Below are 25,433 nucleotides of genomic sequence, written 5' to 3' on the forward strand. Positions count from 1 at the left end.
CGAACTCTAAGTCTCTCCAGGAGCATAATTAACGGATCTCAGTGTCAGAATTGATATGGTCAGGGCTTATTAAATTGTATAACCCCCATGGAGGTAAATTATGCGCAAGGCGTTATGTATTAGAAGATTGATTTTAGGCAACTTCATGAACTGCACTTAGGTAACCGAGAGCCTAATCTTGATGCCTAATTTACATTCGTCTTGGAAAGCTCCCCTAATACCTCGATGTCAGGGTTATTCCGCCATACCAGTTCCGTCTTCAACCATGAGCACGAATGAGGGGTCCAATGGCAGAAGACCCAAGAAACCCGAAAACATATAGTCCGCACTGCCAGATATAGGGCTGGTAGTAGAATCCATGATATTCTCGGAGGGCAACGATACAGATACTCCCTGGGCTTGATCGGAGTTCTGACGCTGGTCAACGTCTGCATGTGAGGACGGGTCTTCCATTCCACGATTAAACGGCCCATGTATGTATCCTTCGATGGCATCAATGAGCTTCTGTATATGCAGTATTGCATTTGTGACAGGATCGTCAACCACCATTAGCTCAAGGCACTCTATCGCGAGCCCGACAATATCTCGATGATGTGGATGTTTGGACGGATGACCCATTGATGCGTACAGAAGTATAGCGCAGCTTGTTTCGAGAAAGAAGGAATTGTATCGTCTCATCTGGATCCGGGCCTGTTAGCATTGCAAATCAAGCCAACCGACTTTTGGGTCCAGAGAAATATGAAGAGATGTAACCGTGCAAATCTTAGCTCATGGGTGCGGGCATTCTCAATTAAGACTATACTTACTCCTTTGGTATCTGAAGCTTTGAATATTTGATGGGTGATGATAATCGAATCTTCAGCGGCGTCTGTAGCATATCTACACGCTTGTCGAAGCCAAATCGCATTGGCTCTTTCCAGCTGACCAAAAGCTCTTAGTGCCGACTCTGCAACGAGGAACGGTCGATAAACAGTATGAATGAAGTGGCAGTAAACTTATCATTTAGCTCAAGGTTTTCTCTTCGCGTAGCATGATCAAGGTACACACCGTTACAGACTAGAAGCCGTGCCATTTCATCCGCCCCTGATCCTTGGCATCGAAGAGGAGAAGGACCGAACCAGAGGTCTTCACAGACGCCCCAAACCTGCAGATGAAGTTTTCGAGTGTTTTCATACATCTGGGAAAGCGTGCAGTATTTCTGCCCGTTCGGACATGACGTTGCCTGTTCCTGGATGGCTGCCAGATTACAAAGATCAATGAGCATTGGTTCATTGTCTGGGTAATCGCAGGAGATATCTGACCGTCTAAAGATTCCCTTCCTTCCAACGATGAAGCATATCCATCTGTAGAAAGTCAGATATTATCTAGTCAGACTAGTTTAATAACACTCACGTTTGTTGGAAATATGTAGCCCATAAGGTAGTCAAACGTGTCTGCAAGTCCTCCCTTCCTATATCACCTTCAGCTCTAGCATGAAGACCCATGGCCAAGGCTCTGGTGGAAGCCGAACATACTTGCAAATACGCAGCATTTGGGCGTCCCATATTGAGCTGATAATCTGACATCAGGAGACAGAACTGATCTATTGGTAATGTGGCGACATCGTCGAACAGGGCGACCTCTCGCTTAGCATGTATCAAGAGCGTCTCTGCGGTATCGGTTTCAGAGGTGCTAAGTGCGCCGATGGCGAGTATCATGAGTAGTAGAGCTTTGTCTTGTGACGTTGATGTGTCGTTAACCCTAACGTTGTAGGGATTATCCAATGACACTCGAGTTCTATCGATGTTTATAAACGGTAAACCATGGGAAGAATATTTCTCAAAAGCTTGCAGGAATCTAATGGCGGTAGACCTTGGAAGAATGTCTTCCATTCGTTGCTGTAGGGGAAGTAAGAGCGGGTCGACTCTTGACGGCAGGCCAAAGAAAATAGTTCTTTTAGTAAAGGCATCCAGACTTTGACATTTATTTCTGGAGGTGTGTGTACGCCTATGATCCAGCTCATTATGTAGAGTCTGTAGAAATGCAAAGGTTGACGTCGGACCATAGACAAGCTGTTCATGAATTCCAGGCTCGCCCCCGGTGTTGGAAGCTATAATAGCACCTGGATACACGCCATTGGTATGAGAATCTTCGGGAGTTTCGGAGTTGGAGATCTCTGTTGATGCAGATTTATGCGCTTTACGAGCTCTGTTGCGTGGTTTGAGACGATAGATACACATGGCGGGTTTGTTCCGACATCCGCTGCAAACCGTTGCTCCATCGCACTTGATCTTCCGCCGGCGACATGGCTCGCATGCTTTCGGAATCATGGTTTGGTGAAGATACCTCGGAGTTGAATGATGACGAAAACGAAGGAAGGTCATCAGTGAGAAGGATCTCATTGCAGCTGCATGCTTACGGCACGAGGACTTGGCTATGCGGCGTAAACCCGTAAGTCCGTAACTCCAACTCCGATCAGGGAATGGATCGTCCGCCAATTGTGGACATTCCAGGATTTCGGTAACAATGACGAACTATAAAGAAGCCATCACCTGCCAGATACTGGACACGCTGTCTGATTCATTCAAACCACTTCTAGTATCTGTATCAATTTACTCATCATGCTCATTCTCATTGCAGGCATCACCGGCATGGTCGGCCAGACCCTTGCTCGCTATGCATTGGAAGAAGGCTATCAAGTCCGCGGATTGAGCAGAAACCCTGATAAACTCAATGCCGATATTGCATCCAAACTTGAGAGTTTCATCGTTTGCCCCGACTTCCTTGATAAGTCCCACCTTGCGAAAGCCGTCAAGGGAGTTGATGTCGTTATCGCTGCTCTACCTCCAGTGCCCAGCATCATTGGAGCAGGCCAGCTGGCTCTCTTGCTGGAAGCTGAGAAAGCAGGTGTCAAGGTGAACCCCGCATCAACAAGCATTTTATCAACACTAATTATTTGTTCAAGGTTTTCCATGCCGCATCTTGGAACTTTGATTGGACTAAGCTCGAGCTCGGCGATCACGAGACATACGATGCTTATATCGCTTTCAAGCGTCTTGCCGAGCTCTCTTGCAGCTTGAAACCAATCTATGGCTTTACAGGTGCCATCTTGGATTATTCGCTCATTCATATCAAGGATGCAGGCCGACCCAGCCTGGTCAACGCCAAGACTCGAAGTGTTGTTTACTTTGGTACGGGAGAAGAGAAGATGTCGTTTACTACTCTCGATGACTTGGCAAAGTATACACTGCTTGCTATAAATGATCAAGATGTCCTTAAGCGTGGTGTTTACTACGTCGAGTCGTCTCATTGCACTATGCCTGAGCTCGCTGATATTTATGGCAAAGCGCGTGGCTATGAGATGAAGAAACAGTGCTTTGGGGGCAAGGCTGAACTCCAAGCAATGTTGCAACAGGCAAGGGAGAATATCGGCGCTTTTCAGGCGGATAAGTATATCGACTTGGCTTATGGGATGGTGTTCTTGAATGGCAAGGCTGTTATTGATCCTGTTGATAACGAGAGATGGGCTAGTAAGGTGACTCCTACTAGCATGGAGCAATGGCTCAAGGAACATCCAGAGGCCTAGATTCGAGATCGGAGTTGGCTGTAAAGTAATGGTATTACTGTCCTTACAAATGGGTTGATAGTACTGCTAGATCGACCAAAGAAATAAAACTGCTACTCAATAAGATAAACTCAAGAAAGTCTCATAGATGAACCATGTATTACTGCTATGCTCTAGGACCATCCCTACACTAGTAAAGCAACTAGCATCCAAAATGAATGTAGGGCATCCAGTGCGTATTTCCAAGATCTGGTTTATCTTCTTCCTCGCTTACCGCTGTGATGTCCCTAATGCCCTTGCTCTTGGCTCGTCCCTTATCTCTCAGTTGTCTCAGTGCTTGATGTAGGCCCTTTCACACAGACATATCTGTCATTCCTTCATCACGCAGAGTCCCATAAAATACTTCGGCTACATCAACGCAATGCCTATCTGATGCTTCCCATAGTGTTCCAATTACATGCCTAAATCCAGTCAAGTGGAACGCGCCAACGAGATGAATTCCTTCATCTGATAGCCTTGACTCCATATTTGTTCCGGTTCGGCAAGCGGAGAGGTATGCGAGAAATGGCTGAGTGCTTTCTAGATTCTTCCCGCGGATGTCCTGGACTGTGAGAGGGTTGGTCTTCCAGTCTTCAAGACACAAACAACTTTTAGAGGGTTCCATCGAGTTCAAACGCCCATGACCAGCAAAATGGAATACCTTACAGGTCTCCAGGGATGTGAGGACTCCCTCCTTCGACGGTCTAGGCGTCCTCGGTTTGAGGTCGAGTCTTGGACACATCTGCTTCACCAACTTGACTTCATCCTCGGCATATAGCAAATTCCCACTGCCCGGTGTGTTACGCATGGCAACAAGGAGTGCTGACCTTCTCTCTGGTTCACGGTCAGAAGCAATATCACGCTTTCTCCCGTGAAGCAGTGACTTTATGGTCAAGGCATATGATGACATAGTCCTATCCAAGACTGTCTCAGTAGAGCCTTCGCCATAGCGCCCAGCAGCATGAATCGGTATACAACTGAGGGCATCGGTTGGGGTCCACCAGATATGGGGCCAGTTATCATCCAATACAGGAGATGTGAGACCAAGAGAGCTCAAGCAAGGCTGGCTGAGTGCATCCCATAGCCATTCTAGCCGAGATGCAAGCTCAGATCTGGCTGACGGGAAACTCGCCCATACGCGGAGCCTTCTTTGTGACAGATCAGGTAACTCTATGGTTCTAATTCCAGTACTCTCGATGATGAATGCATCACATCTGTAGAAGCTTACATTGATAGCGACAATAGGTTCTGGGGTAGCCGCTGCCAGCAGTTCTGCCTCGGTAGGCGGTAGAAGAAAGGTCTCGAATCCGATTCTTCCTCGGACCTCTCCAAGAAGCTTGTCGAATTCCTCGTCGGCTTTCCGAAGCCTTTCTTGTTTCCGCTGCCAAGTTTCCAGGTCATCTTCTTTTGTCGATACCCCAATTCCGCTTTGCAAATGACCCATTTCATCTCCAAGACGACCAAACTTCTTCGCCAAGTCTGGGTACTCGACCTTAAGCTCCGAGATATCAGTGCGGACGTCCATAACGAATCCTGAGATTAAACCTCTTCCCAGCTCCAAGAGACGAAGGGCCTCATAAGGCCCTTTGTTGGCACTAAGGGCGGCAGCGGCGGCCATAGATGTCAAACCAGACAGACTCGAAAGCAAGCTCTGCTTGTCTGTATGAGATAGAAACCGTGGACTGACTTTCGGGAGAAGAAACACGGCCTCACGCAGCAGTGTACTAGCCTTATCCCACTCCTCTCGTTGTATGTAGACGTAAGCAGCAGAACCAGCTGCTCGTATTCTTTGAGATGGAGCGCCTGTTTTGGAGTTCCATGCCTCCAGGAACCAATGAATTTGACTGTACCGATCGCTGGCAGCTTTGGTAACCTCGAATCGCTTATCAAGCCAGTTCCCCAGATTATTTATCATTATTGAACGATCGGGATGATCTTGGGAAATTGCTTCCACCGCTTTGGTGATATTTTTGATACAGCGATCGAGATCATCCAGGGAATCCGTCTTGCTGAAGCGGCTACCAAACGCATTGCCGAGATTATTGAGGTAGGAGTAGACATCAGGATGATCTTTCGCTGTCAGCCCAACGGCCTTGTTGCAAGCTTCGATAGCTCGGGCAATATCACTTTCTCTTCCAACTTCCTCGTAGCGCGTGCGAAGTGATGATCCAAGGTTGTTGTAGTAGGCAGCGACGTTATCGTGAGACACCAGAGGGCCTTGGATGGCTTCCTCAACCAGTTCGATAGCACGATCAAGATTTTGGATTTTGCCTGTTCGTTCAAAGCGCAAGACTAGCTTATTCGCCAAACTACTCAGATACGTAGGATAATGAGGGTGAGTCCTCGCCGCGATCTTCATGGCTTTCTCTGCAGCGTCAATGGCGTGTTTCAAGTCTTGCATCGCGCCTGTTCTTTGGAAGCGCGCCCTGAGTTGATTCCCAAGACTGTTCAGCCGGTTGGGGAGTTTCGGATGGCCTTGAGGAGTGCTGAATACAGACTCGTGCGTTCTCTCAATGGCATGGTCCAGATCTGCGATTGACCCCGTTCTTTCAAATCTCATACCGTGACAGATCCCCAGATTGTTCAAGGTAGATGCAAAATCCTGTGTATGGCTAGGCGTTACCTCTAGACATTGAGTGAAGATACTCAACGCTTCGTTTAGATCCTTAACTGAATCGGTTCTCTCGAATTTCTTGCTGAGGCTGGTTCCAAGGGTATCCAAGAACACAGAGTGGTCAGAATGGCTCGGCGACGTGATAGCTACTGCAAGACGTGCTGCTTCGATGGAATGATCCAGATCCATGAGTTCTCCCGATGCTTCAAACCGCGCACAAAGCCACACACCAAGGCTATTCAAGAAGCCGGGGTGTTTTTGTGATGTCGATTTTACCGCTCTTGTTGACGCCTCGATTGCACGGTCAATGTCGTCGATTGTGCTTGTTCGCTGGAACCGCTTGCCATGGCTGTTGGCAAGGTTATTGAGATATCCAGCGTAGTGCTGGTGACCCTCAGGCGTCAATACTACGGCTTTCTTTGCAGCCTCGACGGCATAGTCCAGATCTTCGACAATATCCGATCTTTCAAACCGAGTACTGAGCCAGAGTCCAAGATTGTTGAGACGGCCAGCAAGATCCGGGCTATCATCGGGGGTAAGACTTATAGCGATTCTTATCGCGTCAATAGCTCGGCTTAGGTCCTTTATCGCTTCAGTTTTCTGATATCGCTTGTGAAGCATAACACCAAGGTTGTTCTGCAACCTTGATGACTTGCTAAGATCTGTGACTGGTATCAAGCGTTCCACTATAGCGATTGCCAGATTCAAATCATCCATGATGTGGCTCTGCTCGAATCTCATCATCGATACGGCTGCTTGGTTCTTGAGGAGTCTCACTCGAAGATCAATATCATTCAGCATGGCGTCACGTCTGGACCTAGATACCAAGATGTTAGCAATCTTTTCGATCCGCATATATGTTATGAATGAACGGTAGAGTAACTTACGTCTCAGCGATTTGTCCAGTTATCTGCTGGGAGTGGTGCAACATCACCAAAAGCGCCGTGAGAATATCAAGCCACTCATTGAGAGCCCGTTTATCCGGAAGTGAATCGACGATCTTTCTTTTAGTCAAAAGAATAGCCTCTTCCAGAACGTTGTCAGAGCTGCACATCTCGAACAAAAGATAGCTTGCATAGATGTGAATTCTCAAACCCTCCTCACTGTCAGTGTCGGATGAGTTTCCCTTTCCTACGAGAGCACGCAGCTCAGCCTCATTCATGGCATGAAGTGAGGCAACGGATTCGAGGCTCAGTTTGAGGCATTCCATTGTGACTGAACTTATAGTAGGAGTATGAAATTGCTAAATTGGAGATAGGCTAATGAAGTCTTTGCACGATTGCGATGATACTGAAACAGAGTGAAGCCAAAAGCCTCTCAGGCATCAATAATGCCTTGCCGCCTATTCCTTGTTTGTTCTTACGAATCAGCATCGCTCTTGATACGCCACCAAGATCAAGAGACAAAGCGTGGGGGAAACAAACCCACCAGACCTACAGAGGATGAGGCGCCCGCGCGAGAATCATCGGCTTTCATCTTGATGATGCGAAACCTTGTCCGGCTGGTCCAATATCGTTTCCAAATATCCTCAATTACCACAACGATTCTTATCCCTATAAGCGATTCAGAAGAAGCTGTACCGATGCCTCAGAGAGCAAGAAAACTCAAGGCTAGGAAAGAGGTTGCCAAAATAAGCTCAGCAAAGAGCCCCTGAGCTTAGGCTAGGTTTACCTGAGTAATTTTATCGCTTAGGGCCAAGGTCCCCTCGCCATACACCGCTGCATTTCAGTGGGCCCTTCCCCGTGGCTGTGCAGTAAATGCACTGTCAGCATTACTGTTGATGACTCTTGGCTACTCATCAACTTGACAATCTCATACGAACAACATCAGCTCAATTTAGATCAATGAACCATGAGAGATCTGGAGTATCTACCGACCTGCTTTCCAGCAGAGATATGACTTCATATCATCGAGCAATGCACGGCATCGCTTTCTCTCGCCGAAATGCTGGCATTATGCCGCGTCAGCAAAGCCTTCAACCTCATGACAATGGAAGCCATTCTCGAGTCTGACATGCTGGATGATGTTGGATACTGGGACCCTGTGCGTAAACAAACCATATTCTACCACACGGTAGATGATGATCACCGTTCATCGTATCCACCTCTTCTAGAGAACGTATCCGACGACGGCGACACCAACTCTGAGCCTGAGACGCCAGATCTGGATAGGCCAGTGTCTCCATCACTTGCAGAAGGCAATCAAGAGAAATCTGAAGACGATACGCTCTCTGGGGAAGCGGTAATCACCTCCAGCTCATCAGTGGTCCCTAGCGACGATTTCTGGGTCATGTTCCTGACAGCCAGGACATTGGGCAGAATCAGGACAAAACCGCCAACCCAAGATCATGTTCTGTTGTTAAAAGTCTCAGAATATCTCTATCAACACATACAGCAAACATCCTCGCAGATAGAGTTGGAGGATACCGTACGCATCGTTTGTGAAGTAGCGGTCAAGCACGGATACATCTACTCTCATCCTGATTTCTACATCAAGACAGGGTCGTCAGCATTCGATGCGACAGCACTTCAGTTGGATGAATCTTGTGCAGTTTTTCGGGACGCTCTAGCAGCAATGGCTGTACATCTGAGCGATAACACTCTTCTCGAAAATACACTTTCTAATAAGGATCAGATCCTCTGTCCCTCCCACCTCAAGGCGCTGTCAACGGCAGATGAACAACTTACAGCATTATCATCGTTCCAGACACCCATTCCTCAAGCTGGCCGCATATTAGACGATGAACTTGGCCTCTTGCCACCAAAATGTGGAAAGTCTCTCATCAGGCTTGCGAACCCAGTCAAGCTTGCTGTTCAGTTGAACAAGATAGAATACATCCACCTCTTATTGAAGAGTGTTTCCACCAGAGAACGCGAACTTGATGTGTATAGGACGGACATAGTCACTGAAGTCATTCTTCCGGATCAGATCGAGTTTCTGCGCGTCGCGATTGAGTCGGGTTGGCCTCTCACGAGATACCGACTTCTAGCACCATCGATTGCGGATATGATATGGATGAACGGACGAACTGACCTTTCTTCAAGATCGCCTGCTGGTATCAGATTGAGCAAAATCCTAGAGACAACGATTGATCTTGACGTTTTCAATTTGGTTTATGATGCTATATTGGAAGGTTATAATGACAATGAAGGGGTCTGGTGGACCAAAGGATTGTCCTTTGCGGCAGACACACTGGCGTTTTGGGGCCTGAGAAGGCTTCAACGCGCTGTGTTGGACGATTGTCTGCCCATTGTCCGAAGACTCATAGAACTGGGCTATTCATTAGGTCCAACGAGAACTATTGAGGATTTGGAGGGTGAAGAGCAAAATGTCGTTGCCGAGATAATTAATGGCGAAAGGACGGTAGATGTAGCTCTGCCGGTTGCTGCCGGAAGAGGGAACTTGGAGATGGTGAGACTCTTAGTCATGGCTGGAGCGCATAGGAAACGCAAGAATGTTCGGAAAGCGATGAGAATTGCCTTGGAACAGGGTAACCATGAGATGCTTGAGGTTTTGGCAAGTCAGGGATCCCCGGCGGGATTATTGAACCGAAAGGCAAAGCAACGCTGGAAGAAAGACTCGGAAAGTTCGGGGAGACAGAATATGCTGAAATGGATAGAAATGATGTGAGCAGGGCGTTGATTTACAGAATAATCCTTCAATCCTTGATGCTGCTCTTACCCCTCTTATCCACCGCCAAATTCAGCCTGTGACAGGCCTCCAAGGTTACACGTGACGTGTTGGTCCATGTCTCGTATCACTTCCTGCTCACTCATGTTTTATTCTCAACCTGCCAAGAAACCATCAATTGAAGAAAGAGAGTGCATACAACTCAAGTCGCAATGGCGAGTACAACAGAAGTCAAAGATCCTGAGGCTTTTCTCAAAGACCCCCGCTTCTCCCAAACCTTCAAGCTTCCCGCCGATCCATCGGATGATCATGGCGATCTACAAGTAAAATACTCCGACTACGGCTATCACAACGCCACGGATGAGAATGTGCTACTCTTCTTTGCGCCGTTATGTGCGTCAAGAATTTTTCACTGCGCGAAAGATGAGTTGGCCAAGAAGTACCGTGTTCGCATCGTGGTTATGGACCGGCCGGGTTTTGGTGGGACAGATCCTGTCAAGTTGGAGAAGAGACCAGCCATGTGTCGAAGTAAGTCACCACTCACCTGGGCGATGCCAACAGATAACTGATCTTCGCAGAAATGACTCTTGCTCTACTCAAGCATCTTGGTGTCAAGCACGTTTCCCTCGCTTGTCACAGCGGAGGAACCGTCTACGCTTTTGACATGCTAATGCATCACCCAGAGATCCTCCACCCAGAGCGGCCCTACCTCACCATCGGAGCTCCCTGGATTCTCCCATCTCACTCACATCTTCTATCCATGTCTGTGACCCAATCACTGCCCGCTAGCATGCTCGCCCAAGCAGACAAGTTAATCGGCTTCGTGAACGGCACTCTCGGTCCAGTTGTCGCGACATCCGCTGGCATGAGCCAAATGTTTGGATTAACCAAGAAGAAGAACGTAGAAGGAGGTGCTGAGGAGACCAAGGCCGATGCTCTTTTCGAGGAATCCTTGGAACCATTCTTATTCAAACTTGTGCACGCAGAAAGTATTCGTGGTTTTGGTGACGAGTCGGTTTTCTTGATGCAGAAGACAGATGGCGTACCAGGATGGGGCGATTGGCTTGACTATGATGATTTGGTGCCAAAGTTGGTGGAGGCATTGAAGGCAGCTGGGAAGAAATTGACCGTGGATGTCTACTATGCTGAGGAGGATTCTATGATTGGAGCGCCGGGAACGGATGGTCCAAAATGGCTGGATAGTTGTTTCAAAGGAGAAGAGGTTGAGAAGGTCATTGCCTACAACACGAAGACCATTGAGGCAGCGGACCATGACACGATTTGGAGTATACGTCGGGGTGTTCCCATTGATGTCTTCAAGAAATTGGCTGCATGATCTGCAAATTATCTTTCTCTAGGGCCTTTCTCGTACAAATAGACTATTTTCTCAATCGATCTGCCTTATAACTTTGCCGCAATGTTAACATGCACAGCCTTGATATTCGAATAAGCCGCAAGGCCAGCCTCTCCCAACTCCCTTCCAATACCGCTCTGCTTCACTCCACCAAATGGGATCCTCCAATCACTGTCATTACTTGAGTTAATCCAGACCATACCAGCTTCAATCCTCTTCGCTACCTGATGCGCCCTCGTCAAGTTGGTAGTAAACAAAGCACTTCCAAGACCATACTGAGTATCGTTGGCTAGGTCGATAGCTTCTTGTTCAGAGCTAAACTTGCTAACCACCACAAATGGTCCGAAAACCTCTTCTTGGAAAACCCGCATCGTGGGGGAAACGCCAGTGAAGACTGTAGGTTCGATAAAGTAGCCCTTGCCGTCCCCGACCTTCTTGAATGGCTGACCTCCGAGCTCAAGTTTGGCGCCTTCTTTCTTGCCGACTTCGACGAAAGAGAGAATACGGTCGTATTGAGCCTTTGTGACTTGAGGGCCTTGGAAGGTCTTCTCGTCAAAGGGATCACCAACCTTGGAGATGTTCTTGACTTGCGCTCTGAAAGCAGCCAGGAACTTATCATAGATACCATCTTGAACGAGAATACGACTTGTGGCAGTGCAAATTTGACCTTGGTTCGACATGATACCAGCATGGGCCCAATAAACAGCCAGATCGATATCTGCATCATCAAAGACGATGAGGGGACTCTTGCCGCCAGTCTCCAAAGTAATATTCTTCAGGTTACTGCTAGCCATCTTCATGATGGTCTTGGCTGTTGGGGTGGAGCCAGTGAAGGCGATTTTGTCGACATCCATGTGAGAGGCAAGGGCTGCGCCAGCGACGGTTCCGAGGCCGTTGACGATGTTGACGACACCGGGGGGAAAGCCGGCTTTGACAACAAGGTTGGCGAAGTAGAGGATTGAGAGAGGTGTTTGCTCGGCGGGCTTGAGGACTACAGCGTTACCGCAGGCGAGGGCAGGGCCGAGCTTCCAAGCTGCCATAGCAAGGGGATAGTTCCATCTATCAAGTTGTTAGTCAAGAAGGCCTCTAAGCTACTCATTAGATGCACTCACGGGATAATCTGTCCGCAGACACCAATAGGTTCACGGATAGTGTATCCAAACTTATCGCCAGTAGTCTCAATAACCTGTCCAAAGACCTTATCCGCAAAGCCAGCATAGTATCTTAACGTCTCGGCCACCTCAGTCATGTCCTCATTGAACGAGACAGAGTAAGGCTTTCCGTTATCCCATGTTTCAATCGTAGCGAGAATATCCCGGTTCTCCTCAACGAGCTCGGCAAGTCTGTTCATGAGCTTGCCGCGCTCTGTAGCTGGGAGATCTCGCCAGGCGGGATTGCGAAGGGCGCGACGAGCGGCGCGGACGGCTTTGTCAACATCTTCGGCTGATGCGGCGTAGACGGAGGTGATTTCCTGCTCGTTTCTATTGTTGTCAGTGGTGATTATCCTTGAAGTGGGTTCTTCGTCTTACGTTGGGTTTATTGAAGTGATTTTCTTGCCGCTTGAGGATGGAACAAATTCGTTGTTGATGAACAGACCAGTAGGCTGCTTGTAGGTTCGCCCATTGGGGGCAGTAAGTTGAACGTCTAGACTCATTTTGGATGTATGATGATTCGATTCTACAGAAGATATCTGGGGAAATCAGCTGAGGAGAAGCTATCCTTGTATACCTATAGTCATTCACCAACGTCACTCGATATCAGTGCCGTATAGCAACGGAGGCTATCAACGTGGGGTTCCGATTCCCAAGGTCAAAAAGTTGAAAAGTATTGCCCATTCTCGGTATAGTGTCCTCCGGACCGGTGTGGATATCCGGGCGGGATACCCTGGACCGATAAGGAGATGTTTCTCGCTTCTGTATCGGGCAGTCGTTTTGCAAGCGATTTAAGCAGAATCGGGGTAAGAAAATGCATTCAGCTACTGGATTTGCAAGCGGTTGATCATTTGCCGTGCCATGGGACCCTTGGTGCATGATCCAGGGGTGATATGACTGACATCTCGTATGATTTGCTCTGAAAAATGCAAATATGCTTCCTAAATCAACGTTTCCTGTCACCTGAGATGGACTATACCGATTGTGGTAATAAGATAGACCAAAGATACAGTGCAATTAAATAGAACGGGTTTTCCCATGCGCAAGTGCTAATCTTTCATTGATTCTAAACTTCAACTACAACTACGCGTGTCTGTTCCATCTTCACACCAAGTCTCGCAATGCCGGTCCTCTCAACCAATCAGGAAGCACTAGGCCCTCCTGTCTGAGAAGCCCGACGAGCTTCCGTATCCGTCTTGGTTCGGACATCGACATCGACATAGTTAGCCCGCTCCGCGCGCTGCGCATAGATGATGTTTCCCTGCGCCTCCTCGGTCTCCAGATAAGTGATACGTCCCTTGATGACCCAGAACACGAGCGTGATGACAAGCATGATGCCGAACACAGCAATGGCGTAGTTCATGTCTGAAACCGATGGGTTCGGTGCGCCCGGGAAAAAGAAGAAAACGGTGGTGACGGCACAGTAGACGACGCTGACCCAGTTGATGACTGAACCAAATCGACCGAGGGAGAATTCTCCCGGTGGGAGCTTGTCTCGGCCGACGAGGAGGAGACAAAGAATGGGCATGCCGTAGGATACTGTGAGCGCGATTGTGCTGACGCTTAGAATAGCTTCCAAGACTGTTGAGGCGAAAGTGTAGAGAACTCCGATGAGAGCCATGACACCGCCCTGAAGCCAAAGTGCACGAACAGGAACCCTCCAGAAATCGTCGACCTTTGCAAAGTAGCCACTCCAAGGAAGACCGCCATCTCGAGCAAAACCCCAAGTCAAACGCGAAGCGGTCGTAACGATTCCAATACCTTGTCCGATACCGTTCACGATGAACAGTGTCAACAGGACAGTTCCGCCCTGAAGACCGACAGTCTGCTTGAGGAGATCCATGAAAGCAAGTCCGGTCGTAGGATCAGTGACGATGCTCATATCCACGATACAGAAGAGACAAACGACCATGAAGATGAAACCAGTGATGGCGCCGATAGTAACCGAGAGCCAGATAACACGGGGGATGTTCTTTCGTGGTGAGGGAATTTCTTCGACCAAGTGGATAGCAGCATCGAAGGCCGTAAGACCGTAGGCAGCTTGGATAAGGCCCAAGAACCAGGTCACACCATCGGGCCAGCCAGTCTGGTTGATCCACTGTCCAAAGACGAAGCTGGCAGGCTGGTAATGGAGGTTATCCTTGGTTCCGACGGAGATAAGCATGGCCAAGCTGATGATGAAGAAGAGACTGGCGAAGGAAACACCAACGAAGTTGTTGAACCAGGGAAGAACGATGTCCTTTCGACAGGCCACGACGTTGAATAGAGTCATAGCTAGAGTAACACCGACGTAGACGAGGAATAGAACCCATCCCTTATCCGCACCAGCCCAGTCCGGCTGGAAGAGAACCTTCATCTTGAGCATAAACTCGCCCATGAAAGCAATCTGCGACGCGGACAAAGTGATCCAACCAGTCATGTTAATCCACGCACAAAGATACGAGCAGAACCGACCAGCCTTTGTCGGCCACAAACGCGAGATCCAGTACGCCTGACCGAGCGCCGTGGGCATACTACTACACATCTCACCCAGCGACACAGCAACGCAGATATTGCAGACAAACACGAGGACCAGGCCCCAAAGGATGGCGATTGGGCCTCCGCTGGTCAAGCCGCTGTCGATGCCCTGCGCGAACGTGGACCACGTACCCAGGACCGAGAAGGCCAGGGCAAACATGCTCCACATGCTGAATTTTCGCGTGAGACTCTGGTCATGGCCAAAGTTTGCGAGATCTTCTGCATCGCGGATGGCTTCGTTGGTGGTATCTGAGCGCTTGAGCGCAGAGTTTGTCTCGACGTCGTTGGTCATGGCCGCGTCTGACGATGACCTCGTCGAGAGAAAGAATAAATGACGTAAAAGGGTAGAAGAGGGGAGAGGGGGGAAAAGGCGACGGGCAGCCTTAGCGAGAATGCGATGTGACTCAGAGAGAGATCAATTGCAATGTGTTGTATGAAATGGGAAGTAAAAAAGCAAATGCGCGTGGCAAGCTTATATCCAATTTGCTTACGGGGAACGGACCAGCGTCTTTTTGGTAAGGAGACTTTTTTGACATTACGAAGGCCACACACAGGACAGAATTGGAATTGGTAGGTGCTTGGTATCAAGGTACCTAACTAAGGTTATCGTGTGACAAGTCAGGGTCGCTCTACGGGCAATGATAGTACTGTATGGAGTATAGAGATTGTGGTGGTGGTGGCTGATTGTAGGGATGCTTCAGCACTGAACGAAAAACCTGGCAGAGGCCAAAAAAGCGCGCATTGGGGTTAGTAGCACAAAGATAAGGCTCTTTTTGGGGAGGGGGGGCACTGTTATCTCGAGCCCCAGTCATACTGCCCTACTAACGCCCTTTCAGCGACGACGGCGTCTGCCAAATACCTGTGAGTTGAGCCCAGTGATGCAAACAGGACAACGCCGTCGACATTCTGACAGGACAACCCGGGAAGTTAGCGATCATTCCAATGGCTTGGCCAGGCAGGCGGTTTGCGGGGAAACGCGATGGTACCCCATGGGGAACAGCGATGCCTCGCATCAGGAGAGAGGACGACGAGATTTCCATTACGTGATGAACTGCAGCGTCTTGTGCAACGACTTCCCCGTGGGGAATAACGCGTTGCTTTTTCGACCGGGCCGGTAACAGCCCAAGAGAAACGTAATCAAGGGGGATGAAGAAGGGGCATCACCTGTTCTGTTCGGTTATCTCGGGGGAGACGACATTCTTATCGGCCGCAGGGCAAAACTGCAAAACGTTACCTGTAAGCGGTTTAGCGCAGGGCATGGGTGCAAAGCTGAGAATCAGATGCTGAAAGCGGTTAGAAGTCTAGATGAGGGGGAGCATTTGATCGCTGGGGTCAGATGATTGAGCCTCGTGTTTTGCTCTGCGATCTCCCCAACCGTTTACTGCTAGGTAGCAGACAGATACAGTAATTTGTGGACCTTTGAGAAAACGTTCACTGTTATGCCCGTTTCGAGGAGATCAGAGAGTTTTTGGGGCGGCGCGTCGAACTGCCGGAGATGGCTTGGCATGACAGAGAGCGATAGCTGTTCCCCAGGATCAAGAGAATGCAATTCTGTAGCAGTTTTCGGTAGAGATACCCTTGTCGGAATCTAGATCTCGCTTGCGTTTCCACTGCAGCTGCAACTGTAGTCAGCAGCTTTGCTTCTGTAGGTAATGTCTTACACCACCCAAAGCAAAGGGTCTCAGCGGATTCCCGCTCGCTCAGTGGAGATGCAGCGGAGCGGTGTCTGCCAGGACAATCGGGGCGGGCGCCACACGGTGGATGCTATGGATGCCGTGTCTCTTGTAATCCGCCTTGCTTTTCTTTCCTTTTACTTTTCTTGTTCTTTTCTCTATAAGAAGCTCTGTATCCTCTTGACAATATCTTCTTTTTCCTTTTCTCTCTATAGTAAACTACCAACTAAACTACAGCTCTTCTTCAACCTTGTCCCCTCCAGGTCAACACCTTGGACACTTATACAGTTACTTGATCATCCACCGTATGGCACAGTCGCTCAGCCCAGACAACGTTCATCATGATTGCAGACACCTCATCCATCGCCGGCTACACCATCTTTCGGGAAGAGCCCAACGACGCCGCTCCCGACCTCTCAAATTCTCAACATTTACATCCTCTCGGTATGTTTTCCCCTCCAATTGAGCTCCCAGTCGCAACCCCACCTAACAATTGCAGATCCGCTATCGATTGATGAGATCCGCGCTGCCGCAAAGATCATCCGTGATTATGCCAAGCCCAAGTCTCTAAAGTTCAACTGTCTCACTCTCCGTGAGCCTCTTAAGGCAGAATATGCTGCTTTCCGCGCCCGAACTGGTCCCCGACCTTCTCGTCGCGCTTTCGCCATCGTCATCGAGAAGGGCAATGGTCAAGTCTCCGAGGTCGTCGCCAACATCGCCGACGGCAAGGTCGAGCTCTGGAAGGACGTTTCCGAGGTTGGTCCTACTCTGACTCTCGAGGATCTTGATGTCTGCGAGCGCGTTGCTCGCGCCGACCCTCGTGTCATCCAGGCCTGCAAGGACGTTGGCATCGATGACATGTCCAAGATCTACATCGATGCTTGGGCGATTGGCGTTGATCAGCGTTGGGGCTACGAGCGCCGTCTCCAGCAGGGTCTGGTGTATTACCGCGCTTCGCCCAACGATAACCAGTATGCGCACCCGCTCGACTTCTCCGTCGTGGTCGATACTGAGAAGGAGGAGGTCCTCACTGTTGACATCCGCTACGTCAACGGTGAGCGAACAAAGGTTCCTCTCACCTCGCACAACTACATGCCCGAGTTTATCGGCGAGAACTACATTGATGGCACTCTCAAGCCCATCAACATCACCCAGCCCCAGGGCGTTTCTTTCCGCATGCGAGGAAATGAGATTTCTTGGGCTGGCTACAAGATGCACATCGGATTCAACTACCGTGAAGGTATTGTTCTGTCTGATGTTCGCATGGAGGATCAGCATGAGCACCGTGAGCGCACTCTCTTCAACCGCATCAGTGTCGTCGAGATGGTCGTTCCCTACGGTAACCCCGACCCCCCTCACCACAAGAAGCACGCTTTCGATGTCGGTGAGTATGGCACTGGTCTTATGACCAACTCTCTGAAGCTGGGATGTGATTGCAAGGGCGCCATCCACTACCTCGATGCCGTCATGGCTACTGGCGAGGGTGATCCCGCTGTCATCAAGAACGCCATCTGCATTCACGAGGAAGACAACGGTCTTCTGTACAAGCACACCGATTACCGTGACGGCACCGTCATCTCCGCCCGTGATCGCAAGCTCATCATCTCTCAAATCATCACCGCCGCCAACTACGAGTACGGCTTCTACCATACCTTCACCCTCGACGGTACCTACAAGCTTGAGATCAAGCTGACCGGCATGCTCAACACCTACTGCATGCACCCCAGCGAGACAGCCGCTCCCTACGGAACCGAAGTCGCGCCCACCATCAACGCTCACAACCACCAGCACATCTTCTCCCTCCGAGTTGACCCCGAGATCGACGGACCCAACAACTCCATCGTTCAGAACGACGCTCTACCTTCAGAGGCAGAGGTTGGATCTCCCGAGAACCCCTACGGCAACGGTTTCTACTGCAAGAATACTCCTCTCCGAACAGCCAAGGAGGCTGCTGTGAACTACTGCCACGAGACAAGTCGATCATGGGCCATCACCAACCCCAACAGCATCAACCCATCAGCCAAGAAGCCCGTCGCTTACAAGATCCTCAACAACAACTGTCCCGGTCTCCTCGCCAAGCCCGGTAGTGTCGTGTACAACCGCGCTGCCTTTGCTCGCAAGAGTCTCTGGGTCACTCCTTACAAGGACTACGAGATCTTCCCTGCTGGTGACTACGTCTGCCAGTCCACCGGTGTCGAGAACCACCCTCACAACAGCACCATTCTCGACTGGGTCGCCCGCGATGAGCCTATTGAGAACACTGATATCGTCTGTTACATCCAGTTTGGTCTGACTCACTTCCCCCGCACTGAGGACTTCCCCGTGATGCCCGCTGAGCCTGTTAGTGTCATGCTTCGCGCCTCAAATTTCTACCAGAAGAACCCTGGTCTTTGGGTTCCTCCTTCAGCTCTCTGCGTCGATGCTGCATCCAAGGATGCTTTCGGTAAGAAGGAGGAGGAGGCTCCCTCTTCTTGCTGCGCTACAAAGACGATTCCTCGTCTTTAGATGGATGATGTAATGATTGGGGTATTGTAAAGTTAAAATTGGACGAGTGTTTAGCATTTTGGCATATCGTGGGTTTTTGCATGGTTATATAGCAAGTTAAACATCAAGAATGAATGAATTACTCTTTCAAATATGTCTCTGTCGGTGAAATCTCTCTTTGTACATCTTCTACTCAGCCTTTGGTCTTCCAGTGCACGTCTATGACTTTAAGATATGGGAGCAAAATGACCCCAAACCTACTAAACCCGCCACGGCAAGAAGCGACAAGCTGACTCGTGACATCTTCACGGGCTTGTTAGTGCTGACACTTCGATACTCCAAATCATTCCATGCTACAAATACACTTCGCAACCAGAACTTGAACTGCCAGTCCGGGAACATGACTGTGTTCCTATTCGTCTTCTCATCAATAAACCACGATGTGCACCCTGTCGCCCAAACAAGGCGCTTAGCCTTCTCTTGGACATTTTCTATGTCCTTCTTCTCAGCTTCGGGAGTAACCTCAACAATGTCTGCTTTTCCTGTGAGAATTGGTCTGAGAACTCTCATTGTGTAGTTGATCTGGCATTCTGTGGTGTAGATGACTGACAGATGGCCACTCAGAGTGTTTGGGCCCATCATGATGAAGAAATTGGGGAATTCCGAAAGGTATGTTCCGAAGTAGGATGACGCCGCACCTTCACTGACTTGATTCCACTGTCCATGTTAGCGAGTTGTAGACCACAATTTCTGGGAAGTGGTGGAGAGAAGACTTACATGCTCGTTAATGCTGACCCCATCCTTTCCGAATATCTTCATAGGAAATAATGGTTTCTGGGTTTCAAAGCCATGCGCAAGTATAATGGCATCGGCGGTTACCAACCTTCCAGAAGATGTCCGCACACCTTTCGCTTCAATCTTCTGGATCGGATCGCTATATACAAGCTCCACGTTATCCTTGTGTAAACAAGCGAGGTAATCCGTGTCATTGACTCTTCGCTTGCAGCCGACCTCAGTCCTTGGGACCAGAAAGTCCAGATACTTGGCCGGTGCCGTCCTCCGGATATAGTCAGTAGTATCTCTGGCCCATTGGTTCCTCACCTGAAGGCCTTCGGCAACTCTGAAGCCTGCAAAGTCTCGTTCCTTCAGGTAGTATAGCCATGCACGATACAAGCGCATTGCAAGGGGGAACCATCTCATAGCCCATTTAAAAGTGGTCGAGTAGGCTGGGTTGGGACGTTCTGCAAGCCAGTGCGCTTGTCTCGCGAACTGGGTTGCTTTCTTCACGGCAGCATCTCCCGAGCTTATGACAGGGAGAATCTGAGTTACACTGCAGCCGTTTCCTATTCCAATCAGTAACTGATGCCAGTGCCTGCTGGGACAAACCCACCAACGATGACTACTTCTTTGTCTTTCCAATCAAATGAATGATCCCATTTAGCCGTATGAAATATTCGCCCTTCAAAGTCTGAAGTACCCGGAATATCACATTCTTTAGGAATGGAAAGGGCACCGACAGCCGAGATGAGGACCTTCGAACGAACAGTCATGACTTCCGATGTTTTAACGTCTCGAATGGTTGTTTCCCAAGTTCCAGTAGTCTCGTCCCAGCGGGCAGACTCAACAGCTAAGTTGAACCTAACATGTCTCTCAATATCGTATTTCTTAGCAACGTCATTAAAGTAGGTTTGGATCTCAGGTTGCATAGCATAAGCTTGGGACCAGTTAGGGTTGAGGGCGAAGGAGTATGAGTAGAAATGAGATGGAACCTGTAAGAGAGATCAGACGGAGTCCTTCTGCGCTGTTTGATACATACATCGCATCCACAGCCCGGATAGCTATTGACCCGCCACGTTCCGGCCATTGCAGAGTCTTTTTCGATGATCTCGAAGTTTCTGGTGCCAAATTTTCGGATCAACTGGACACCGAGACCTATACCTGACATCCCAGCACCGATGATGAGGACGTCTGTTTGATTCATCTTGATATTCACCGAAGGAAATGCAAAACGAAAGCAGCTGTTTTCGATAATCCAATGGCAGGATGGCAATGTTAAATGAAGGATTCAGGCCTGGGCATTGGGATTTATGGATATATAATTTTATTGCGGCCTGATAAGCACAATTACATACGTCGATCGAAATCACCGCGTCTTGTAATGCATCCATTCCCGTTCTTCGCTTTCATAGCCGCAGTCCTTCCGTTGACGACATCATCACAACCCAAAACGGTAATCAAGGCGAAATGTGGGCATCAAGCCACTTACGAGCCAAAAACACGGACAACAAGCCGACCTCGACGATTTCTCGACATTCGGTACATTAGGCAACGATAAAATTACATAAACAAGTAGACAACAAGCGGGGGTCGTATTTGCGTGGGGTTTATGTAGCTGCACCTCGCTGTAAGGAATTAAAGTGGCGTGCAACTAGAAGAGGGGAAGGCATATTGACTGGTTGAGCCAAGGACAACACAGACATCAGGGTCATTTGACTATCGTCGGTTACCTAAATAAGTAACCCGCATATGCATTGCGGACTGGTGCGTGGCACTTTCACGAGTGCAGCTTATGATAGCACGCTTGATGCATTGCGGAGCTACTATGCGAGATATGATCCGAGGTAAAGACTGGCTCTCGATGTTCCAGAAACTAACTAAAATGGTTACAAAGTTGAACCCCAGATTGACTTATCACCAAGCCATTCCCAAATACTTTTGTCCGCCTCCTCAGTGTTACTAATAGAAACTCCCTTCGACTGACCACTCGTATCAGGTCCAGGATCATTGAACAACTGCACACAACGAGTGTTGTTCTTCCCAACCTCAAGTACCGTTCCACCAGGGTACTTGTCACTCTCCACACAGAGAAGCATGGCCTCGGCAACTTCTTGAGGTGTAACCCACTCATCCTGCCCCTCATCCACGTACTTCAGCTTCTCAGGATGTTCAGTCCACAGCGGAGTGCGCACTAAACCAGGTGCAACGGCATTGACACGAACGCCAATCTTCTCAACTTCTGCAAGACATCGTACAAAGCCCGTGATGCCGAACTTGCTCGCTCCATACATGGGACTTCTGAGTGCGGGGCATTGAGCTGCGATAGAAGAAATATGGATCACACGTTTGGGGTTCTCAGGTGACACTTTCTTGGGGGAGCCGTGAAGCCATTGTGAGATGGCAAGTTGTGTAGCACGAATAGGATGCGTGAGATTGATATCCAGTAGCTTATAATGATCACCGTCAAGAGGGTCTTTAGATTCAGCGGAGCCTGGAGGATGCCAGAAGTTGGAAAAATGAGGCTCGTAGACACCTGCGCCAGGACAAACGATATCAAAGTCGCCAAACTCTTTGACAGCAGTTTTGAATGCATTGGCTAGATCTTTCCAGGATGTGACGTCTGTTTTGACAAAGACTGCTCGAGGAGAAGAGTCTTTGTACTTTGAGACTAGAGCTTCGGCTTCTGGTCTGAGGGAAAGGTCTGCTATGACGACGTTGCAGTTCTTTCCGAGCAAGATCTGAGCAAATTCATAGTTGATCCCTGTAGATGTTAGCATCATATGATGATAGATTACTGAGTAGACATACCTGATCCAGCGCCTGTGACAATGGCAGTCTTGCCGGAGACAGATAATGGGGCTGATTGAGAAGACATGATGCTAGAATAGAGAACAGCTGTTTTGGTATCTGAGGTAAGAAGGTACACTTTGTATTGTTTAATCCGGCGAAAATAGAAGCCATTCAGCTCAATAAATAACCCAAACAACTTCATATACAAGTCGGCTCCGCTAATCGGGTCCGCTTATCAACCGGGGCATCAAACTGCCGAGACGTCACCCATTACCCCACATTCTCGTCCCTCCTCGCCTTGATATCCTCTTCCGTCAGCGTTCTCCAGGTCTTCGGCTTAGTCTCCGCATACGACTCAATCCAACAGTGGCAACCCCATCGGAACAAGCACCTTGTTCATAAAACACCGCTCGGCTCGATCACCCAAATGCTTTACATCAACTTCGCGGTTTGACGACAATGCGTTCTTTTTCAGGCTGGTAAGTTCCCCACCTCATCCGTTGAAATGAGGTACTGATGGCGAGCAAGCCAAACTTGCAGAAGCAGAAAGCTCAAATGTGATGAAGCAAAACCAGTTTGTGGAGCATGCAGTAGAAGTTCAAGAACTTGCAGTTATTCCAGGAGATCGGTGTTTCGGCCTTTCCAAAGTTATGCTAGAAAGAGGAGTCGAAGCGAGGTTGTTGGAGATTTTGATGCGATGCATAACAGTGACGTTTTTGAGGCGGATCATGTCTGGGTTGATGTTCCGGACGAACGTAAGTGCTTGGTCTACCGTGCATCTCTAAGAGCTGACATAGATTTGTCAAGTTCACTTCGTCCATGTTGAAGATCCTTACGCGGAGCAGGATAGCATAAGGATTGACTATCCTGATGAAACAAGGGAGACATCTTATACTGCCGAAGCAGAGCAGGTTTCTGAGTCTCCTGGGCCAGAATTAGACCTGTGGGCCGACGATTCTCTTGTAGTTGAAGGGCAAGCATATGCTCCGGACGCCGAGTCAGAAGCTCCAACTCCTAGCGAACATCCAGATCGCTCAAGACTGGCAACACTTCATCTTCTAAAGCATTATAAAGAAGGGCCAGGCATCTGGTGAGTCGTCCTCTCCATTTATATAAGTACCTCTAACAATATCAGGTTCGACATCTTTGACACTGGCTGTTACTTCTCGGGCAAAGTCCCTGTCAAAGCTGCAACTAGTCCCTTGCTCAAATCATCCATGTGTGCGATCGCAGCTAAGCACTTATATCGTGTGAACAAGAGTCGCCTTGATTTAATGATCGATTCTAGATGGCAAGGATACGACTGGCGCTATGAATCTGCAAAGCACTACGATGAAGCTATTCACCATTTGAAAAGTGCGGTTGACCTTTGTACGTACGAGAATAACTTGAGCGATAAAGAGGATATGCTTGCTGCAGTTGCTATCCTTTGTATCTACGAACTAATGGATGCACCTGGGACAGCTTGGAGAGCCCATCTCAGCGCTTTGCCTCTGTTTAACCCAGCGGAGGATGCTTCACATCCTGCTTCACCGGTGGTGATACCGCGCACGGCTATTCAGGGTCCTATTCTTTGGAGTTTAGCACGTCAAGATCTTCTCTGCGCTTGTAAGTGTCAACCGCCTCATCCAATTATCCATCTTACTGACTTTCTCAGTCATTAGCGAAACGCAGACTCGTCTTGATCTCAAAGACGTGCGTCTTTGGCAGAATGCAGGTCTTGCAACCACAGCAGATGGAACCCTCATGCCCTTCAGTCCGCCATGCTCAGCGGATATTCGCACCGTAGCTGATATCGAGGAAGATACCAAGAGTAATGAGCTAACTTGGCTCATTGGCAAGCTCTCAAATCACCTCACCTCGGGCGACGCAATAAATCCTTCTGACTACGCACTCCCTCTCGGTCAACGTCCAACCATTGGCGTCACGCAAGAACGCCTCCTGGAACGCTGGAAGATGCTACTCAAAGAATTCAAGAAATGGCACGATAGTCTCCCATCAACATTCAAACCTTATGCCCGAACACCATATCACTCTTCAGATTCCTGCTTCAGTAGTTTCACCCAGATATGGTACGAACTCCCGATCTGCGCCGCAACAATGCAAAACTACCATATGGCCATGATCCTCCTCCTCGTAAACCAGCCACAAGAATCGACATTCATTCGTTCTACTGTCTCGGCACGATTAAAGTCTTATAGACAGATCCAACAAGAGGTACATCATTACGCAAGAGAGATTTGCGGTGTAAGCCTAGCGGAGCCCTCGGATCCTGTGAGGGCGAATTCAGTGCAGGCATTGTTCGTGGCGGGGCAGGTGTTTTATGAGAAAGGCGAGCAGGATGCGGTTCTAAAGCTTCTGGATGATATTGAGAAGGATTTGGGATGGACTACCAGGTTTCATCGGGCAAAGCTTATAGATGAGTGGCCTAAGGATAGCTAATATTATGAATCCCTGATGATTTTCAGTTGCGACGTGAGGTTAGCTAAGACGCGATGTCGCGTCGAGCAAATGACGGATCGAAACTCTAGACCGAGATTACAAAGTTACATAGTCAATCATGCAATCGTCTGTGATGCTACCGCAGCGAGCAGCAATTCCGCGATGATCTTCGCCTCGATTGCCATTTACCTGAGAGACGGCTCCAAATGCTCGATTCTATTGGGTACTCGGCTTGTTATCCATTTACGGCACGTTGCATCAGCGCTATAAATGCCAAACTCAAACTTGAGATACCGCTGCGAGCGCTGCAATGTGACGAATTGTGGTTAGATTGAGGGACACGCAGCCGCGGCTCATAGTCCGGTAGCTCCGAGTGTCACTTTGACGGCTCTATAAATACTGACGACTCACTTCAAAT

The 25,433-nt window shown here is 49.0% G+C and overlaps 11 protein-coding genes; 5 read left to right on the plus strand and 6 right to left on the minus strand.

Annotated features, from left to right (window-relative positions):
- Positions 1-234: 234 nt before the first annotated feature.
- On the minus strand, positions 235-2,219 carry FFUJ_14643 (uncharacterized protein; the record flags this gene model as incomplete). XM_023576600.1 has 4 exons in its annotated part: positions 235-678; positions 807-994; positions 1,048-1,343; positions 1,393-2,219. 4 exons carry the CDS (start codon positions 2,217-2,219, stop codon positions 235-237), a joined length of 1,755 nt encoding a protein of 584 aa, XP_023429946.1.
- Positions 2,220-2,600: 381 nt separating this feature from the next.
- On the plus strand, positions 2,601-3,565 carry FFUJ_14644 (uncharacterized protein; the record flags this gene model as incomplete). XM_023576601.1 has 2 exons in its annotated part: positions 2,601-2,894; positions 2,945-3,565. 2 exons carry the CDS (start codon positions 2,601-2,603, stop codon positions 3,563-3,565), a joined length of 915 nt encoding a protein of 304 aa, XP_023429747.1.
- Positions 3,566-3,896: 331 nt separating this feature from the next.
- On the minus strand, positions 3,897-7,407 carry FFUJ_14645 (uncharacterized protein; the record flags this gene model as incomplete). XM_023576602.1 has 2 exons in its annotated part: positions 3,897-7,014; positions 7,085-7,407. 2 exons carry the CDS (start codon positions 7,405-7,407, stop codon positions 3,897-3,899), a joined length of 3,441 nt encoding a protein of 1,146 aa, XP_023429947.1.
- Positions 7,408-8,141: 734 nt separating this feature from the next.
- Positions 8,142-9,827, plus strand: FFUJ_14646 (uncharacterized protein; the record flags this gene model as incomplete). The annotated part of the gene is made up of 1 exon (XM_023576603.1): positions 8,142-9,827. One exon carries the CDS (start codon positions 8,142-8,144, stop codon positions 9,825-9,827), a length of 1,686 nt encoding a protein of 561 aa, XP_023429948.1.
- Positions 9,828-10,039: 212 nt separating this feature from the next.
- FFUJ_14647 (uncharacterized protein) lies at positions 10,040-11,163 on the plus strand (the record flags this gene model as incomplete). XM_023576604.1 has 2 exons in its annotated part: positions 10,040-10,355; positions 10,406-11,163. 2 exons carry the CDS (start codon positions 10,040-10,042, stop codon positions 11,161-11,163), a joined length of 1,074 nt encoding a protein of 357 aa, XP_023429748.1.
- A 65-nt stretch (positions 11,164-11,228) lies between these two features.
- FFUJ_14648 (probable aldehyde dehydrogenase) lies at positions 11,229-12,835 on the minus strand (the record flags this gene model as incomplete). XM_023576605.1 has 3 exons in its annotated part: positions 11,229-12,240; positions 12,294-12,662; positions 12,711-12,835. The coding sequence occupies 3 exons, from the start codon at positions 12,833-12,835 to the stop codon at positions 11,229-11,231; spliced, it is 1,506 nt and encodes a 501-aa protein (XP_023429749.1).
- Positions 12,836-13,473: 638 nt separating this feature from the next.
- Positions 13,474-15,141, minus strand: FFUJ_14649 (related to HNM1-choline permease; the record flags this gene model as incomplete). The annotated part of the gene is made up of 1 exon (XM_023576607.1): positions 13,474-15,141. The coding sequence occupies one exon, from the start codon at positions 15,139-15,141 to the stop codon at positions 13,474-13,476; it is 1,668 nt and encodes a 555-aa protein (XP_023429750.1).
- Positions 15,142-16,863: 1,722 nt separating this feature from the next.
- Positions 16,864-19,027, plus strand: FFUJ_14650 (probable peroxisomal amine oxidase (copper-containing); the record flags this gene model as incomplete). XM_023576608.1 has 2 exons in its annotated part: positions 16,864-16,966; positions 17,022-19,027. The coding sequence occupies 2 exons, from the start codon at positions 16,864-16,866 to the stop codon at positions 19,025-19,027; spliced, it is 2,109 nt and encodes a 702-aa protein (XP_023429751.1).
- A 198-nt stretch (positions 19,028-19,225) lies between these two features.
- On the minus strand, positions 19,226-20,987 carry FFUJ_14651 (related to putative monooxygenase; the record flags this gene model as incomplete). XM_023576609.1 has 4 exons in its annotated part: positions 19,226-19,723; positions 19,784-20,349; positions 20,397-20,775; positions 20,823-20,987. 4 exons carry the CDS (start codon positions 20,985-20,987, stop codon positions 19,226-19,228), a joined length of 1,608 nt encoding a protein of 535 aa, XP_023429752.1.
- A 682-nt stretch (positions 20,988-21,669) lies between these two features.
- On the minus strand, positions 21,670-22,658 carry FFUJ_14652 (related to 15-hydroxyprostaglandin dehydrogenase; the record flags this gene model as incomplete). XM_023576610.1 has 2 exons in its annotated part: positions 21,670-22,544; positions 22,592-22,658. 2 exons carry the CDS (start codon positions 22,656-22,658, stop codon positions 21,670-21,672), a joined length of 942 nt encoding a protein of 313 aa, XP_023429753.1.
- A 374-nt stretch (positions 22,659-23,032) lies between these two features.
- FFUJ_14653 (uncharacterized protein) lies at positions 23,033-25,015 on the plus strand (the record flags this gene model as incomplete). XM_023576611.1 has 5 exons in its annotated part: positions 23,033-23,052; positions 23,102-23,328; positions 23,381-23,663; positions 23,709-24,181; positions 24,231-25,015. 5 exons carry the CDS (start codon positions 23,033-23,035, stop codon positions 25,013-25,015), a joined length of 1,788 nt encoding a protein of 595 aa, XP_023429754.1.
- Positions 25,016-25,433: the final 418 nt, after the last annotated feature.

This window comes from Fusarium fujikuroi, chromosome FFUJ_chr04 (genome assembly GCF_900079805.1).
Source record: "Fusarium fujikuroi IMI 58289 draft genome, chromosome FFUJ_chr04".
NCBI lineage: Eukaryota > Fungi > Ascomycota > Sordariomycetes > Hypocreales > Nectriaceae > Fusarium > Fusarium fujikuroi.